The sequence below is a fragment of the Pseudopodoces humilis genome, chromosome 10 (genome assembly GCF_049639895.1).
Source record: "Pseudopodoces humilis isolate 2021_Gansu_Grassland_sample_001 chromosome 10, ASM4963989v1, whole genome shotgun sequence".
In the NCBI taxonomy this organism is placed as follows: Eukaryota; Metazoa; Chordata; class Aves; order Passeriformes; family Paridae; genus Pseudopodoces; species Pseudopodoces humilis.
In genome coordinates, this window is record NC_142209.1 from 17480402 (window position 1) to 17500664 (window position 20263).

General features: G+C 44.5%; 1 protein-coding gene across 1 annotated transcript in view; it reads left to right on the forward strand.

Moving 5' to 3' along the window:
* The first annotated feature begins 3935 nt into the window (after positions 1-3935).
* Positions 3936-20263, forward strand: part of DDAH1 (dimethylarginine dimethylaminohydrolase 1) — a 57593-nt gene continuing 41265 nt past the window's right edge. Inside the window, exon 1 of the mRNA XM_005521009.3 lies at positions 3936-4307. Coding sequence (XP_005521066.1) covers positions 4002-4307 — 306 coding nt within the window. The 5' untranslated portion in view covers positions 3936-4001. The remainder of the gene's footprint in view (positions 4308-20263) is intronic.

Sequence of the window (20263 nt, forward strand, 5' to 3'; positions counted from 1 at the left end):
GGTCTGTTATACAAAGAATAGATGGCAAACAAATCTGTTCAGCATTTGAAAAATGTAAAAGCACTTGGGAACTTGTCCATGCAGTGGAGTGAAGTGACTTGTTGCCTGCCCAATGTCTTCAGCTTCTCTAAATGAGGAGCTCAGACAATTACATAGTAGAAATACTGACTCACTGAGTCACCGTGAGAAGAGCAGAAAGAGAAAACTTCTCACAACTACCTGAGTGAAAACCCCTTTGAGTCGCTGTTTTTGTATCTAAGGCATGATTAAAGCAACATTTTTGTCTTCCATGGCTGTGAGTAAGACCTGGTCATGTACCTTTTCTAAGAGAATGATCCATTGATCATAATGGGAGCTTTTCCAGCAGATCAGTGTTAATAATGGCATTTGACTGTGCAGTAGTTGCACAGCTTTCTATCAAGCTGAAGAAATCACTTAATCTCGTATTCCTTTTCAAAAGTGAAATTCAGTGTCTTTCCATCTTTCTGGTCCAGATTCCCTTTGTTACAGTGGGGTGTGCTGGTGACTGAATGGTTCGGTATCTGTCTTGTCCTGGCTTTTCACTCTCTGGAATTTCAAGTAGCATTTCATTAATAGTGTGAGAGATGTTCATTAAGGTTTCAGGGATGTTAGTGGTGATGTTCCAGCATTTCCAAGCAATGGGAAATGTTTTCCAACTTTGCAGCTGCCTATCATGCCTGAGCAATTGCCTGTGTGGTATGCATTTGTATTCAGCAGTGATCCAAATTCTCCTTTGTCATAGTCATACAAACTGTTCAACAGCAGTGGCCATCTCTGACCTTCAGTGACCTGTGTAAAGGTTATGTATTTACTGCTGGGCACGTTAGACTCATTATTACATAGCTGTTTTCACTAAAACAATAGTATCCAGTGTAAAAATAATTACTCAATCACAGGACTGAAAGGGACCTCTCCTTATCCATCCTTCTTCCCCATCTCTGGCTTTCTGCTCCTGGCAGATGTTTCTTCTTAAAAAAACAGGTATAGAGGCTGCACATTTTTACCAGACAATCTTTCTCTCTGCTCTTTATTGTTAGAAAGTTTTCTGTACTTTTCCTTTACACAATTTAAGCCTGTTGCTTGCCTTCTGCTGTGTGGAAATTACTCCCTTCATCTTTGTGGTAATTTTTTACATAGCTGCAGACTGTTCTCAAGTTGTGGCGGTGAAAAAACATAAAAATCTTATTGATACACTACCTTTTCTTTTTTTTTTTTTTTTGGCAAAGGGATAAAATTTCACTCTGGATATCAATACTTTTCTGTCATAACTTTTAAACCATGTCTCCTGTTTCAGTATCTATTTCTTTCTCCAAAAGTGAATGCACTGTTCACAAATGCACCCTCAAAAACATTTTGCAAAGCGATTTTCTTCTTCCTGTCACTGCCAGCAGATGACTCTGTGCAATGCAGCCACAAAACACCTGGATTTGCATCCTCCTCTGTATGAAGCATTTTCTCCTTTCCAAATACAGCTTTCTGTGATATTGCTTAAGCGGTCTGCAGTCCATATTCTATTAGGAGCATAGTTTTCATTGTTCTGCATGACTTCCATAGTGTGACATAGATTTTTTCTTTGCTGGGGGGCAGCTTTGCTCTTTTATACTAGTCTCTCCAGCAGGACATAGTTACAGGAAAATACTGGATATTCAACAAGGTAGACAATATTTAAATACTATGTTGGTGCCTGTAGCTGACCTATTTTGCATTACTGCATGTGATGAATTTTAACAACACTCCCATAAGACTATTCTATTTTGTAATGTTAATTTGTGAGTAAACTAGTATTTTGATAATTTTATTATAAATATGCACAATGTTGTTCTGGTGCATCTGTTCCTAGATTGTTAATAATGTCTTTCTATTCATCATAAATGATAGAACAACAATCACAATCAGAAAACAGACCTTAATTTTTATTTTAAACTGCACAGTTTTATACATTTATGGTAATACAGATGACTTTTTTACTGTAGCCATTAGTTCTGAAATCTTGTTTAAACAGCTCCAACACACAGTTGTGTGCCTAGCACACACTGTCTCATAGCAGTGTGTCTCACAAAAAGATTCTCCAGCCTTCTCTCCCATAAAGGTATTGAGAAGTTGTCAGAAGTGATACCTGATCAGCTCTCAGGGATTAGCTGTGGTCACCTGAGCTGAGCTGGTGACTGTGCCTCTAGGGCAAGCCTCACTGTCCTAGAGAGCATGTCATGTGTGTATGAGATCACAGTGTAGCATCACCTCATATCCTGTCATTTCAGTGAGATCTAAAAATTATCATCACTTACAAATTTATAAAGTGATTTCAGATGTCAAAAACATCTGTATTGACTATAACTTTCCAATCCATTGGCTGCAGGAAAACTCTTTTCAATATCTTTTCTGATAGGAACCCTGGCAAGTTTTATAATTACTGGATAGTAGTAATTATACTACTTTAGTCCTTTTTCTTCTGGCTAAAAGTAATGCTAACTAAAAGAAAACCAAACCATCTAAGTGGCTATATCCCAAATAAGTCCAAATAGGCTTTAACAATGGTGGAAGGATTACATGTTATACCAGATACAGTACGATACTACTTATAGCGGTTTTTTCAGAATTTGAAATATCCTACATGATAGCAACTCAATTACCTGTCCATTTGTTTAAGCAAAGTAGTATTTGCACATTACTCAGTGAATGACAGTTATTCAAATAACTGCTCCTATGCACATTAAGCAAAAACAGCCTTTACAGAATATTTGGAGAACGTGTGGAAAATGCAGATGAAAATCTAGTGAGCTGCCATTTTAGAAAGACACTTTGGTATTTCCTTCGTGCTGTTCATTAACCATACTCCCAAATGCTGAACATCTGCAGATACCTGCGTGAGCATGGCCAAGGCAGCTGCCTGGGTTTTGTCTGAGCTCTGAAGGGGGAACACAGAGCTGTGTGCTAGTGGCGTCCCCTCCATGACCAGAGGGACACTTGCAAAAGTCTTGCCAGCAAAAGCAGAGCTGGAAGGAAAATTCATATTCCTTCTTTCTTGTCTGCTCTGGTGAGGACAGAGCTTGGAGATAGCTGGGTGACTCGGCAGCAGGAGTAGTACAGCTGAGGACTGGTGCTGTGGATGGTGCCTCTAGCGCAAGGTCTGGCACAAAGCCTCATTTGCCAACTGCCTGGGAGAAAGAGATGTGCTCTGGCAAAGGCTGGTCCTCCTGCAGGATAACCTCCAGTCACGGTAAAACTGGGGAAAATGAAACCGGGGGAAGCGTTTGTTTCAGGGAAAAATGTATGAAATCCTCACTGTTACAGTCCCTGAGGCAGAGGTGGAGCAGAACAGCGGTATTCCTCCTACTCCACAGAGGTGGAAACCTTAATAGTATAAAGGATTGGGAGCAGGCGGCAGAGCACCGCTCTGCTGGAGAGTACCCTGTAAAAAACCATGACAAGAGGGTCGGCTGGGCTTATTTCCCTAGGATTTGTATTTTGAACTGCCCGTGTCATGGGACACGCCTGGTCTTCAGCTGTGCCACCAGGGAAGGAGAAGGCAGCGGCAAAGGGCTCGCAGGTGGCCAAGCCAAGGCACCCTCGAGAAGGAGGGTCATCAACCTTCCCTCTGCCCGCCCCATCTGAGATGGATGTAAGACTGTGCCTGGACGGGGGTTAAAACACTGTCAGCGCAGCTGCGGCGTTACACGGAACTACTGGCAGTGGGCTGTGCCGCCCCACCGCCCCTCAGGCCACACGCGGGGCCGCCCGGGCCCGCCCGCACAGGTAAGCGGCGCCGCTCGGGGAGCGGCCAATGGCGCGGCGCGGCGGCCGCCGCCAGCCAATGGGAGCGCGGCGGCGGCGGCCCCATGGAAATGTGCCTGGTGGGGAGCCAATGGGGCGCGGCCGGGCCGCGGGCGGCGCTTTCTCCGCTGCCAGCGCCGGCGGCGGCCGCGCGCCCCTCGCATCCCCCTCATCCCTCTCATCCCCCTCCGCCGTCCCCGCCGCGCAGCATGGCCGGGCTGGGCGGCGGCCTCGCCGCCTTCGGGCGCTGCACGCACGTCGTGGTGCGGGCGCTGCCCGAATCGCTGTGCCGGCAAGCTCTGCGCAGCTCGGCGGGCCCCGAGGTGGACTTCGCCCGCGCGGAGAGGGAACATCAGCTGTATGTGGGTGTGCTGCGGGGCAAGCTGGGGCTGCAGGTGCTGGAGCTGCCGGCCGACGAGAGCCTTCCCGACTGTGTCTTCGTGGAGGATGTGGCCGTGGTCTGCGAGGAGACGGCGCTGCTCACCCGCCCGGGCGCGCCCAGCCGCCGGAAGGAGGTGAGGTGCGGTGAGGTGCGGAGCGGTGCGGGGCCGGCCGGGGAGCCGTGCCATGGCCCGAGCCAGGTGAACTCGGGGCGGCCGCGCCGTCGGGCGGGTCCCCGGGCCCGCCCCAGCTCCCGAGCGGCAGAGCGGGGCGGCGGGGACCGCGCCCGGACCCGCAGCCCCGCTCGGCGGAGCGGCCCCGCGCAGCGGCTCCAGCCCGGCATCCCGCCGGCGGCAGCCGAGCCCGCTGCGCGGCGGAGCCCCGCTGTGCTGGGCTTATTGGAGAGCGATGCTCTGCTCCTGGAGACAAGTGGATGGACAGCGTAAACTATGACTCATCCATTCTGAGGCGTGCGGGCTTTCGCTCCATCTCAACTTGCCCAGCCCGTCCGGCGGGATGGATCCCTGGGGGATTGTGCTGGTTTGTGTCCACGGTGCAGCCCTGCTCAGTCTGCAAACCCCACATTCAGTACACGTTGAACCCGAGCTCAGCCCCAGGTAGTGCCTCAGTGGTGCCTGCGATAATTGCATCTACTGGCCTGTGCACAAGAGCTGATGTGTGTTTTGATGTACTTGGAGTCAGCCTTAATGCCCTTGAACCTGATGTCACCTTCCCTGTGCAACCATTGTAGGTCCCCTGCATGGGTGGGAGACGCAGGCCATCCATGGGAGAGAGATGTGGAGGATGCACACCCACAGGAGCCTTAATTTAGATCTTCTTAGTACTTTCTTAATGTCCTCAGCCCATTCATAAATTAGTTCATCAGACAGTGCGTGCATTGAAGTGCCACCCAGTTATCTCCTCAATGAGCAGTGACAGCCTGCCTTCCTGTAAGCATCTTTTAACATAATCCTCCTCATGTCTCTTTCAGTTCCCAGTTCTGGTACCACAGTGCATTGTGAGATCCACAGGCATGTGCTGTTGTGCCTGTGGGACAGGCCACTCGCTCTAGTACAGCACTAGCTCCTCTTGGCCATTGAGAGCAATGGCTGAGTTGCTTCACTTGGTTTTGGTATTTTTTACATAGTGCCTTTCTTTTATCAATTGCAAAATTTTCTTAAATTCTCCCTAGTGGCATAATATCTGAGATACTGAGTGCAGTCCGTGCACATGCATTTCTTGTGCATAACCATGTGTATTTACTCTTTGTAACACACCTGAATGTTCTTTAAGGTGACAACACCAGAATAAAGTGTTTACCACATGCTACTCTCAGAAGCAGCTGTTTCTTAGCCAGAATCAAAGTGAGTTTTCACTGGTCCTTCCCATGACACACTGGTATATAGCTGTGAGTCCTGCTGCCATTTGTACCATTTCCCCTTCAGCAGGAGGGATTTACTTCTTTCCATGAGTGACTTGTCCAGGCAGAGTCATAAACAAGAGAGAGAAAGAGCTATCAGGCATAATTTGAACATTATTAGTGTTCTTGATTGATGGAGCAATCTCTCCCTTGAATTTTCTATGAAGTAAAAATGAAAACATAATTGAACAAGTACCCTTTTAAAGCTATAACAATGCGTGACACTGCAGTGTAGTGTTTGTCTCATCAACATTTAACTCTTATTTACAACAATTCTTTCTCCTGGTAACATTGTTCCAGCAGTATCTTGTGGAAAGGGGGAGAAGGTGCTCATTTCTGCCCGATGCTACCTGCCTATTCCTGATCCCTCTCAAAGGTATCTTCCCCTTCCCAGCATGGTTACTGTCAGTTTTGTTTAGCCAGAGTGTCTGAATAGTGTTAGTGACCAGGATGTCATATTGAACACGGTGAAATGGCAAAGGCTTTAGAAAGCAGGAATGCACACATGCCTACCCAGAGCTCTGTATGCCATGGGAAGGCTTGGTGTGTGCCTTGGACAGGTTGGCAAACATCAATGATAATGTCACTTTGATAGAGCCCCCCCAGAAAGAGCTGCATGTTGTAGCTGCATGAGAGGCTATTTCCTACTGTATCCAAAGTTTCTTTCTCTGCTCTTACTGGCTCCAGCTTTGGTTCTGGAGGTACCAACCACAGGTGCTCGGGAAGTGCAGGCACTGAGGTATGTGGGCACCCTTTGCTGAGGGGGCCCAGCACCTGCTCCTGACCCTCCTGCTAATCCTGGTGGGAGTCTGTTAGCAGCCTCACAAGGTATTTTTATGAGGTTTATGTTCAGTCTCTGAATTCCTTACTGAGATAGTTGCTGGAGGCTGGTGGCAAGTGATGTTGATGCAAGGTCTGTCCTACCATCTGCCCTGTCAAATGCCTTTTTCGGTGACCTGGAGGAGATTGAGGCATCATTATTGAGCTGTGAGTGGCCCCAAACTGGGGCAAGGGTGACAAGTGATAGCATTGAGGTCTAGGCTGTGCAGAGGGTCCTTACCAGGCTAAAGAAAGGGGCTGACCTGTGGAGACCTCATGATTGAACAGGGACAAATGCAAAGTGCTGCCCCAGGAAAGGAAGGATCCTGCATCATTTGGTTTGGTCAGCCTGTTACGAAAGTGAACCAAAGCTGTTGAAGTGCGCTGTCACTTGTACTGGGTGACAGGGAAAGAGGGTGGATGCAATCTACGTAAGCACTAGTTTCTCAAACTGCAATCTCTTATTCTTTTTATGTAACATAAGTGCAAACCCATGAATATTTTAGCAGTAGAGTTGGCGTATGCTTGGCTTAACCCAGTAAAGCCAAACTCCTGATCATGCACTCCTGACCTGAGCCTCCCTATAAGGCAGGATTCATCTGGACTTCTCTTACTGGTCTCCTATTAGATGTATTTTTGTCCAGAGCAGGCAGGGGCAGAGGAAGAAGGAAAGGATGAAGGAAACAGGGTTGTAGGGCACCATTTCTGCATGTAATTAATAGAGGGAGAGTTTATGTCTGGGAAATCTGCCAAAGAGGCATGTGGTAGGTTGAGCTCTGAAGCCTGATCAGACCAGCGAAAATTGAAGAGCACAGGGGATTGCTGAGGTGCATCCCAAACACAACAGCCTGGTTGCATACACAGCTGGAGCAGTGCTGTTTCAGGTGTGTTGTGCCTTCTGATAAAAAGCCAGATGCATCAACTAAGAGTACTGTCTTCATCTCCTGTTTCATGCTACTGAAAACCTGTAATGCAGTATTTAAGAAGGATACAGCTTTTTCTTTCACTGACTAGACTCCTTATTAAGAGGGTTTGTCACCAATTATGGTAACACTATGCAGTAGACAAATTTCTGGAGTAGTTTGTAATAACATTGATTGAGCTTTCAGCTTTATAGATATTATTGCTTATCCCCCAGCAACACTGGATTCTTTACTGATTGTCTGTCTGGAACAAAACAAAATAAAATCTAGGGTTATGTCTGTTCTTGCTCCAAGTTATTGTAAGGAGGAAAAAAGAATTGAATTAAATTTGGTCATGTTCAGGCAGTGCTGGGAAAGAGCCCAGTATTTTTTTAGTAAAGTAGAAAAATTAGTCATGCATGTAATGATTTGTTTGCAAGTCAGACTTATTTCAAGGCATTATGTTTCTGTGTTATCAGCTTCTGAACTTATTTTAAAATTCATAGTTTCTGTGGAGTTTTGAATTTGGCAGAAAGGTAAAGGCTTTTGAAGTAAGCCAAAGGTAGATTGCTAATATGTCTAAGCTGGTGTTTTGCTTAGCTGTGTGCAGTCACCAGTGCACTTGATGCTTGAATTGAGTTAGTCCAGTGGAAATGTTGTGACCACTGATCAGATTGCCAGTTCCAGCACCTTTTGTTCCAACAGTATGTTCTCAATTGTTCATTCCTCTAGTATAAACTCTCAACGTCACCTTTTGCATACAGCAGGGTTAGTTGCTGTGAAGAGCCCTCATCAGCACATTGCTCTTGCTGCCTAAGTTGTCTTAATGTGCTTGGAATAGCACAAAACAGCATTTCCACCATTTCTGTGCTTATGCAGACAGATGGAAACCCAAAAGCTCAGCAAAATGCACCCACAGTGACCTGGCCTCTTCTCAGCTGCCACATGGGGAATGGAGAATTAGTTGGTGCTGGGAAAACTACAGGAGCTGCTGCAGAAGAGCTCAGTGTATTTCCTTCCCTGGTTAAGGGGAAACTTCTACCCAAGATTTTGTTATTCTCTACTCCCCTAAGACACACTGGGGAACACTTGTGGCTGCATTTATGTGGTATAGGATAACTGGTCCTTCAGCAGTGAGGGACAGAATGAGCAGCAAAGGACTGTATTTGTCAAATCCCATCCTCTCAACAAGAATTAGAGAAACCACCTAATTGCTTTTTCAACATCTCTTGGTATCTCATCCCAATCTACTTGCTGTGTGGTAGGATTTTGTCCACAGTAGTGCTTCTGCAGAGCTTCCAGCTGTGCTGGGCCAGGTAACCTACTCCTCAGTGCTGAGCACCCTCAGCTGCCTCCCTCTCCCACCGTGTGCATGGCTGTGCAGCTGTGTATGAACCATAGCTTGCACCATACACTGGCCTCTTGTCCCAACTGCAGTTCAGTGCTTGCAGGGATAATTCTCAGACCAGGAGGTGGAGGTTTGTAAAAAAACCAGAAGGCAAAAAAGAGTTTACTAAGTTATGTATCTGTTTTATACACTGAGGTAATAGAGCATAGCTGCTGCTAAATACATGACACTTTTTCCACTCTCTCTGTATATCTAGATGGTCCTTCAGGTTAATGATGTTTGTTTCAAAGTAATAGAATAACTAGGCTCAGGAGAAAGAGATTTAAGACTCTGCTGGCTCCTGAACTTAATTAGGTTATGGGGGTTTTGTTTTACAGCATATACTAGTACAAGTGAGCCTGTATTTATAATAATAGAATCCTTTAGGTTTGAAAAGACCTTTAGTTTGTTGAGTCCAACCATTAAGCCAGCACTGCCGAGTCCACCATTAAACCATGTCCCTAAGTGCCCCATCTATGCATCCTTCAAATACCTCCTGGGATGGTTATTCCACTACTTCCCTGGGCAGCCCAAAGCTTGACAACCCTTTCAGTGAAGAAATTTTCCCTAATATCCAATCTAAACCTCCCCTGGTACAAGCTGAGGGCCTTCCCCCTTGTCCTGTCACTTGTGATGTGGGAGATGAGACTGACTCCCACCTCACTACAACCCCCTTTCAGGTATTTGTAAAGTGATGAGGTCCCCTCTGAGCGTCCTTTCCTTCAGGCTGAGCCCCCCCAGCGCACTCAGCCCCTCCTCACAGGACATATGCTCCAAGCCCTTCCCCAGCTCCACTGTTCTTCTCTGGACTTGCTCCAGCCCCTCAATGTCTTTTTTTGTCATGAGTGGCCCAGGACTGGACACAGCACTTGAGGTGTGGCCTCAGCAGTGCTGAGCACAGAGAGACAATCCCTGCCCTGGTCCTGCTGCTACACTGTTCCTGCTACAGGCCAGGATGCCACTGGCCTTCTTGGCTACCCGGGCACAGCTGGCTCACATTCACGTTCAGCTGCTGTCAGCCAGCGGTCCCAGGACCTTCTCCACTGGGCAGCTTTCCAGCCACTCTGTCCCAAGGCTGTCATGCTGCATGGGGTTGTTGTGACCCAAACACAGGATCCAGCACTTGGTATTGGTGAACCTCATGGAATTGGCCTTGGCTCATTGATCCAGTCTGTCCAGATCCCTCTGGAGAACCTTCCTACCCACAGGCAGTTCAGTAATGGCTCCCCAGGGACTACATCAACCAGTCCCTTAAACAGGCCAATTTCTCCAATAATCAAAAATTATTTTGTGATTATGAAATGTGACTAGGGTGGCCTTCAGCTGCTAGATCACTCACCAGTCCTCCTCTGTTAACAATCACAATATCCAGAGGTACCTAACACTTCAGTAACCCTTTGCTGCCACATGGATCTGCATCCCCTGCTTCCACTGAGACAGCAAATGGAAGGACCTCACTAGCACACCATCCCTCAAATATTGGTGTGATGCCCCAGGCTCATCTCCGGTTATCTCTGGTTTTTATCTCTTCAAGACTAGTTTAAAGCTCTTTCAATGAGCCCTGCCAACTCCTCTGCAAGGAGAGAGAGACAAGAGTCTCCAGCAGGCCTGCTTTGTGTAAACCTACCCATTATCAAAACCCAAAAATTCTGCTGGTGACACCAGGCTCAGAGCCAGGTATTGATCTGCTGGATCTCGTTTCTTCACTCATTACTGCCTGCAGCTGCAAAGCTAAAGGGGGATACTGTCTGTACTCCTGATCCCTTAACCAGTTGTCCCAAGGCCCTGAGGTCTGTTGATTGCCCTCAGACCCCTCAGACTTTTTATTGGGACTCCATTGCTGCATGCCTGAAAAATCAATAATAGATAATATGATAATATTTTGAGGGCTGTATCAAGGGAGGAAGCTTTCTCTTCCATCTTTAACCAGGGCCCCAGGGGGGCAGCAGGCTTCCCTAATAAGTGGGTCTGGTCTGCGTGGGGGCCCTGCTGTTCCCTTCAGAAGGGAGTCTCCTCTGTCATGTCAGTGACCTGTCTTTTTTTTCTTTATGGAGGTAGATTTGATGCTAGGCACAAACTGACTGTACCTCAGCCACACCTCCAAGTTGGATGAACCAAGCAGAGGAGCTCCTGTACCTGGGCACCCCTCCCACAGGGATGCTCAGAGCAGCACTCTGCACTAGGCACTCCTGCAGCCTAGCTCAGGGTGACAGTGTGCTCCCACTGAGCTCTGTCTGGGCAGCTCAGTCAGATGTGTGGATGCAGAACTTAGCGAGGCTGTGGCTTTCCACTTGGGTGGGTACCATTGCTCCCTGGTTGAGCTGGCACTGTCAGGAATCTTTCTCCTTTCCATGGAGAATTAGCACTGGCTGGTCACTAAAGAAGCAAGAGATTAAATGTTTTATTACTGTTTTAAATAATTCATGGTTCTTTAAACTGTCACACAGATTGTGGCATTCTTTTATGTTTTCATGGACCCCTTTGCACGTCCTTATTGTGCTTTACCCTTGATGACCCAGACCACCTTGGTGTTCCACCTAGAAAAATTAGGATAGAAAGCCCAGAGGTTACCACAGTGTAATTGCTTAGTACTTAAAACAGCAAGTAAGTAAACATGAGCAAACTCTTTACATGAAGGCTGACAAAAATTAGAGATGGCACTAGGTACCTTTCCACCTTCTGGTTAGATTGGGTTTTTTAATACCTTTCCCATTCTATATTCCCAAGCCATATATACATACTCCTTTAGCCTATCTTTTTCATCATGTTCTCTGTCTAACCTCACAATTAGAGTGAAAGCGTGCAAGATGCTATCAGCACTTTATTTTCTGTCATACTGAAAACAACTGAAAAAAGTTGAGCAGTACCAGCCAGACTTTGGATAAGACGTATACCTGAGGTTTAATGTGGGATTTGGTTGTTCTTTGGGCCTATAATTGTCAAACCCAAATGTAGTAATCTTCTACAAAGTTAGTGTCACTTGGAGACTTTCTTCAGGATAATGGGTGATGCGCATTGTGGGTTACAGAAGGCAATGAAGTAACTCATATCAGAATCTGCTTCAGTGTTTTCTTTTGTCATATCAATAGTTTAAATTTTCAGTGTTTTCTGTATTAGTATATAAATTAATAAAAGTTATAAATTATAAGTTATAAGTTATAAATTAACTGAAAAGCATGCAGTAGAGGAGAAAAGTTTCTTAAACAGTACTGAGAAGTTTAAAAAAACTCAATCATTTAGGCAACATCAGGTAGACCTTTATCAGGAGCCAATGTAATTATCAGTATGCATAAGAATGGGTGTTTTAGCCTCCTAAAGCAGACTATTTAAAAAAATCATCTGCTTCACAGTTTAAGTGATGCCTTTCGGTTTGGGCAGGTGGTTCTTTGGTCTTAAAGTTCATTGCTGATGTAGCTCTGCCCCTACATTAATAAGGCTGACACTTTGGGTGAACTGGCTATGCCAAGAACTGTATTTTTTCATTTTCAATTTTGCTTCTGTGATCCCAAATTTAGTGAAAATGTTAGGAAGTAGCTTCTAATCAGATTGCTATAAGTAGACTTTATTAATTATTATTGGTTTCTATCTATAGAACTGTAAAACAGTCTTTAAGGACAGTCTAGGAGCAGCTTGGGTTTCACGCTTTTTTAGTAGAAGCCATATTTAGACCTTGTTATTGAATTGTGATGTCAGGATTCTCAGAAATATCCCAGTTGCTGACCAGAAGATTAAAAAAAGTCAGAACCCAAATGAAATGCCTGTTTTTTACCTCTTGTGGACACGTGATTATTATTGTGCAAGCCCGATGTCAGCTTTTGTACTTTGTTCATCACTGTTCCTTTAGCTGTGACAAATAGCCCTTGGTGAGCTTATAGTTCAGTGCAAATGCTAAGTGGTTAAAGGTTCCAAATAACCACAAGCATTTCCACCTGGTAAAAAGATCCTTTGCTTCTGCTCTGACTTATACATATGGCTTGGAGCTACCCTGTTCCTTCCCCAAGAGCTTTCTGCCTGGACTTTCAAGTTTAACCTAAATAGTTGATGTTTTGTAGTTTTTTGTTTGTATATTTTGGGTTTAGTTTGTTTTATTTTTCTAAGTGCCTTACTTAAAAGCATTGAAAAAAATAGTTTGCCAAAGTCACTTCTGAAATTTTGGTTTTAAGATTCCAAGGTGGGTTCATAACATCCCCTCTGTAGTCTGCCTGATCAGCTGTGCACTTAAACTTCTTCTTGTCTGTCATCATCCCTCTTGGTGAAGTGACTGGGGCATACAACTCTTCAGCAAGCCTGGCTGATCTTAGCACTGATATTTTTCATTAAAATAAACACATGCAGACTTTATTTCTACCACTATTACTGGTTATTTTGAAGTAAATCTAAGTACCTGATTCTGTAGCAGGTACTCTGCCTCTGCTGCAGGCTCGGCATGACTTTGCTGAGGATGCTGTGGGAAGTGACTTTATAGCAAGTTTTAGCTTGCAATACTCCATTCATACTGAATATTTAGTGATCTTAGCAGCTCAGGCTGGGAAAGCAGTGTTTATGCTTGTGTTGTTCAGTTTTCAGAGGATTTCTTGTTTTTGTCAAAAATCTCCTGGTAAATAGTGCTGGATCAAAAATGTAGACCTGATCATTAAATGCTGACATGAAACGAAAGTTATGTATACAAAACAGTCTTCATTAATTGTAAGTTACACCAGTGTACACACACATCTGTGTAGAAGTCATTTATGGCAGGCTTGGCAACCAGAAGTTGTGACTACAGAAAATACGTTCCTACCAAGAAAGAAATTACTGTCAGTAATTACTGATCCCTTTGAGAAATAAACCATTCTGCTTTTTTTGGTATTTATTATAGAAGCATATCCCTAATCAAGTTTATGGTGTAAGAGAGCTTCACTCTTGGTGTCAGATCTGGTTAGTCACAGTTGTATGGTGAAGATAAATTATGTACCCACAGCATCAGGTGACAGTATCTTTTATTGCTGCCCCTTTTATAGCAGTATTAGGAGTTTGTCTTCCAGGGGAAAAAAAAGTGAAATGTTTTATGGCTGAGATGTACCTGAGTCAGGTCTTACATTCATCCAAGGCTGGCAATCACCTACACCGCTCTAATGTGCCATTTTTCTGTCTGACTTGGAGTCAATATTAAAACCATGCAAGTAGATAAAAATCAGCTCATTCACTTGAAGAACTCATTTTCATGTCAATAGAGATTCGGTATTTGGCATCATCTTTAAAAAATGATTGTGATAATTTGTTTCTGGAGGGTTCATTATGTATGTTAATAGTAAAAGATCTGGCTATCCACGCCTGTCTCTGGATGCCAACTGAAGTTCTCTGGCAAGATGAAATCATCTATCTCAGCTCAGTCCCAGCTGGCTGCTGAAGCAAACCAAAACAAAACTGCTACATAATTGGACACTGTTGACAGTGTTGTGATTGATTTTGCATTTCTCTTTGCTTTTTCTGAGGTTTTTAGTGTAAGAGCTGTCAGGAAGCTGAATCCTGTATCTCAGAAAGAGTGATGTTGCAGGATAAGAATCCTGCTTGTGCAAATGTGTCTGCATTTCAGAGTGGTTGAACTGCAGGCCAGCAGCCATGGAGATGGTCATCTCCATGCAAACCCAGTCTAGAAAGACAAGTGTTTTAGAGATAGAGCTAGGTTTTGGCCTGCTCTCCAGAGATAGCAAGCTATGTTTTTAAAAATAATTTAAATGTTTAGTGGTAAACTGCAGACCATGCCTCTGTGTAGAAGTAGAGACATTTAGCAGCCCTATAAGAGTTAATTTTGCAAACAATAAAAGCACTTTGGAGCATTTCACCTACTCAAATACCGAGTGTGCTTAAAATAGTAAAAGTGATGAATCTCGTGTTCTTACGACATTTTACAGAGGATAGGTGGTATGGCTATTGCTAATCACTAGGGATTTATGAAGTTTAATAGGTTAGTTTGTGTCTTTGAACCTTTTAAAAGCCTCTGATGCAAATACTTGTGTGTTAGCAAGAGCTGGAGTGAGCAGCGCTCATGAGAGGCAAATATGAACTGATAGAAACAATAGATAGTGAAGGAGGATGATATGAATGGAATGCATTTATTTTCCAGTAAAAAGGTCTGATTGAGGTCTTCTGCAAAGTTTGCCAGTTTTTTTTGCAAGGTGGTTTTGGGTGACTCCTGTAGCCACATGTATTCAGAAACTTCTAACTATGGTGCTTTCTTGGAGTAGAGTGTGTTAGACAAGAAGGCAGCACAGGGTTGTCAAAACCCTTTTCCACATTCCTTCTGGCTGCAGCAGCTTCAAATGTGTGCAGAGAAAGCTGGTTTTGATGTAGGTTTCTAAAATCAAGAAAACACTACTCTGGTGTTGGCCTTACTGATATTTGTCCAATAATTCTTAATTTGATCTGAACTGGTTGCAAGGAAGGAAACTGAAAGGTAGCCCCACCACCACCAAGGTAGGAAAAGTCAAGGCAGAAATCATGTCTAGGAGAGACATGCTGTCAAAGAAAGGGATGGGGAGAGACCTGGCTGTATACAGGGGGAGAGCCCTTGTCAGCACTTTATGCATCATATGGGATGCTGCCTCTTTGCTGATGCTGGCAAGTCCAACTGTGCAAATCTAATCCATACAAAATGGAGCTTCTGCACTGCCATACAGAAATCTCTTATTTTTATAACCCTTAAAGCAAATGTTTCTGTTAAACTTCATCTTATTCTGGAATGTGGTCTTCTTGTCACACAGTAAACCAATCAGCCTGCCTTGACCACAGAGCTTTGGCTTAGGACAGTCCCTTCTAGATGACCACTGTATACCTCCATTATTGCTGAAAGGCCATTTTCTTGACTTGGTTCAAACTGATTATTCATCTGGACCTGAAATGCTGTGTGAGGTTCTGGTTACCCGTTTTGGAAATGTAGAATAAGCAGAAAAGGTGTGTGGATGGATGAGAAGACCTTGCTGCAGTGTAGGACTGCTCCTGGATGAAGTACCACTAATTAGATAAATGCCTTCAGCTCTAAGTTATTTTGGGTAGGGGAGGGGAGAAATAGGAGAGTTGTACAGTATCTCAGATGGTACAGAGCAAATGAACTGGGACTGACAGAATGAAAATGACATCCAGAGAAATACTCAGACAGCAAATTCCAGCAGAAGGAAGTACTTTGTCACGCAGTGCATAACTGAACTGCCAGAGTCATTGCCAGGATGTTGCAGGGTTGGGGGTGGGGGGGGAAAAGTACAGCTGGATGTCAACTATGAAGGAGATCCATCAATAGCTGTTTTAACTCTTTGATCCAGATGCAATAGCAGGCTTTGGAAATATGTGCACTGCCTCTTACAATAAGCTGGGGAAAATATTCTGGAGACAGCGGCACTCAGTACTTGCCCTCTACGTTATTCTTTCCTTAAGCTGCCAGTACTGGCTGTCGTTGGAGGCAGGCTGCCGGGATATACAGGTCTCTGTAACCCACTTAAGCTGTTCATGTATTATGAATAAGCTGTAATACTGATAGCTGTTTAGCAGACTCATAATGAGTCACTTACTGTGATCCTGAAGGTCATGAGTTCTTCCAAGCACTGGCTGTTTGGGAAGCAGATGCCCTGTCTTAACCTTGCACAGATCTTGCTGGTGTTTTTCTCCCACCTGGCAAGGGAAAACTTGTGTTCAGGTTTAATCAGGGTGTCCAATGGCATAAGATGGGCCATCATAGCACCAGCAATGGGCGGTTTGAGGTCAGATGTTGATTTATTTTTTCTTCCCTGCCTCAGGATATTCATCCTAGAACAGATAGTAGGAAATGGAACAATTCCACCATGAAGGCAGTCAGAGATATTTTATGTCAACAGTATAAAAGAATTCTGCAGCCCTCCCAGCCCTTAGCAAGTCAGATTAACCCAAAGAAACAGTGCACACTTTGTAAAGCAGAGATTTCTCATTGGGAAATGTTATTTCTAGCTTTTCCACATCAGCTGTGAAAACATACTGCCATCCAAGCTTTGCAAAATGATTCTTAGAAAGGCCTAGCAGTGAATGCTTGGCAAATAGAGGTTTAATATATTGAGAGTCAGGCTTAAAGGCTTAATGTTATGGAAGAGAGTGTCCTAGAAGAGCCTTTGCAGAATGCTGCCAGGGGAGAGCAGTCTCCTGTGGACTTTGGGATCTGTTTTTTTTGTGGGACATCTGATGGCAGCTGATAGTCTGCCAGTTTGTGCTGTGGAAATGATCAACAGGTTTTTCCTGAATAGTATGTTGTAGATTAAATGAGCCTGAAAACACCAGCATTGGTGATAGGAAATAGGTATTAATTTTCTGAGTTCAAGGAGCCATTTGGATAAGGTGCCATATTTTTCTGACCTTATGCTCTGGCTTCATGGATGACCCAATCACAAAAAAATTTCAACTAGAACTGCTGGTCTTTTTATGCCTGCTAACGGCAGTAGCGGAGCTGTTTCTAGGTGGGTTTGTTGCATGGCAGGCTGCCAGGAGTGGCACCCATCTTATATCTGAGATAATGTCATGAGCAGCCTGAAAGCCATTTCTGACAGGACAGTGTCAAACCAGCTGTGCATTGTGCAGGACTGACTAGAGAGATTTTGCAGGAGCAGGACTAGAGCTGGTGTGGCCAAGGTTGGATGGTGAGCATTTTTCTGTGTTTACAAAGTCTTCACAGACATCAGCCCATTGTGTCGAAGCCTGGTGTTAGACCAATGACATCAGTGGTGCCCTGATCAAACTGAGTTCATGAGAACCTTGGTCCTGTGGGTGTTGCAGGGCAGGGAAGATGGGCTCTTGTGTTGCGTCTCTGTTTTGGTGTCTGTCACTTGGCTGCAGGAACCCTCCTGGTAGTTTTGCCTGACCCAGTTGCTGGAGCCTTGGGTTCCCTGCAGCCCACATTGCTGTGGCTGTGTCCTGGCCATTCAGGTTGACTGGGGAGTAGCAAAAGTAAATGCAGGGGGGGAAGGTGAAACAAAGAAAGGTGAGTGCTATCCAGGCTCTGAACTAAGGCAGTGGTGTTTGTGGTACTGATGGGAAAATACTCCCATGACCGTCCCCTCTGCTAGCTGCAAGCATGTGCTGTCTCTCCTAGGGTTTACTGTTTCATGTCCTGACTTTGATATTTCCTGAGCATGACTTTATCCTTCTCATTTCTCCATCCTTAGGGGAACTTTGGCACGGATGTCAGCAGCCACCAGAAACCGCCAAAAGCTTTTGTGCAGTAAAAATGTGCTCTGTCCACACTTCATCTTAAGGACTAAAGGCACTGCTTATAATTCTGCACCAGGCTTCTCTGAATTTAACCTAGTTTCCACTTTGCTTAGTTTCCTTACCCTCTATACAAGATTGCTGCACACAAACCAGAAGCCTAATGGGATCTTCTAAAGGTCTGCCAACCCTCTAGCATGCAGCAGTAGTTCTAAAAATTTCTTAAAAGAGGGGTTTGTGTTTTTCTGGATGGAATGTAAACCAAGGGCTGCTAATGATAAAGTGTGTAAGGTCTTATTCAGATTTATATAAACCCTGAAGCTGTGTCTAAAAATAGTGTATTGTTTTGCTTTCTTGAAAACAGATTGACCACACACCTACGTATACCATGAAGTGTTACACTGGTCACAAACTGGACTTCTTGGGAGTTGTATGAAGAGTACTGAAAACCCATTTTAATTTTATTAGTCCTAAAAGATACAAAATACACAGTCCTAAAAAATGGACAGTCATGTTAAATATGATAATACTTTGAATGAACCACAGCTGTGGTACTAGCAGGAGGCATAGGGTGTGGAAATCATCCTAGAGCAGTGTCCATCAGAGAAGTGCAAGCATTAATTGCCTGATCTGGAGTAAGAAGGAGTGTGGGGTGGCTGGATGTAGATTTAACAAATGCTTTCAGACCAGAGGAGTGAAGGAGTGAAAGAATAAAAACAAGCAATTGGTGTGTATTCTATATGTTAAGTTTCAAGAGAAGGGACTTTTTCTTTTAACTGTGAGACTTGTGCTTATGACGCAAGTGTATAAGTAGATGTGTCTCAATCCTGTAAGGTGACAGTGCTTAATGCAGAGCTTGTAATCAGTCTTACTGGTTTAAAGCACTTAAACTCCTTCCTCCCTTGTGTCTGCTTACTTACCATCTCTCTAAGCTGGTCTCATGGTCATGTTTTTCACTAGTGGAAAGTCTGAGGTAATGTAATGTTTGAGATGTCGCTGTGGCTTCAAAGTGTTTCTTAGCCCTAAGTATTGACTAGGTGATTTTGGGCTGTAGTGTGGTGCCTGTGATTACTAGCACAGTGGTTAATAGTGGTGGTGGTTAATAGCACAATAGAACTCACATCCATGGTAATCCTAAATAGAGCATGTAGCAATATGAAATATATCCTGCAATTAGTTTTACGAACAAGCTAAATCCACTTGGGTAGTGGATCTTAAAGAATTCATAATCTTTGCCCCTTGCTTTTTACTTTCTTTCCAGGGCTGGGAAATCTGTGACTTCATTGTTGATACATAAAGCATCTGACATGTCTCCTGTATGTGTTGACTGCTCTAGTAATGAGATTTTCTGTAGGTTTGCCTCTTTATACCTGATAGAAAATGGATGCACTCATTTAGCTTTTTGGGAAGGTACTCCAGAGCAGATGAGGAGGTGACTGCTGTCAAAATCAGCTTTCTTTGTCTTGCGTACCCTGTCTGGTGCAAGGCAGTAACAGACACAGGCATAAGTGATAACTCCTGTCGATGAGATCATCAGCACAATTGTTTTAAAGCATTTTAACATGCCTGAATAACAGTTCACACCATGGTGGTACGTGTCCTCTGACCCATGGCCAGAGCCCAGAACAGCAAGTACAGTCTCAGCACCTCTGAAAGTCAGGCTCTTTCCTCCTCAGCCCTGTGCAGGATTTAGGAGCCCAAACCAGCTATAAAATCTCATATTGGGAAGTCTGGGGCTCTGTTTCTAAACTCATCCTAAAAATGTGAGCTTTCTGTATGCTAGGAGTGGCATTTTCATCTTTGACAAAAAGTGCTCTTGCCCCCACTTCCCCTGCTTTTGTTACTGAAAGAAAGCTAAGCATGAGGCAGAGGAGCATGCATTCACATGCTGGAGGTTGTAAAGGTGTTTGAAAGTATTCTGACTGCTGCTTGTATCAGCACAGTCTGTAGGAAGCTGCATTCTCAGTGAAAAACTAGCAGAATGTCTGAGGGTCACCCCTCTTTGAGTGGTGCCAGGACCTTCCACAGTTTCCGTTGTGGTCTTCATGCCAGTGGCATGGGCATGTATCCAGACTTCATCTACTACAAGGTGAGACCTGGGATGAGAAGGTATTTGAGTGCATCTGTATGTGACCCAAATTCTGAATTTCCAGCAAGACTTTTTCCCAAGCTGATCTGTCAGTGGGAATTATATTGGTCCAGCAGTGATACCATGAAAAAATGTTCTCTGAAGTACAGGTGTGAGCTGTAGCAGCCTACAAGTGTCTGAAGTATTTTGTGTGAGACATTAGTCACACTGAGGAATGGCCTTGTCCAGCTGTAGCTCAGGCTTGCATGGTATTTCAGTAGAAGAGACCA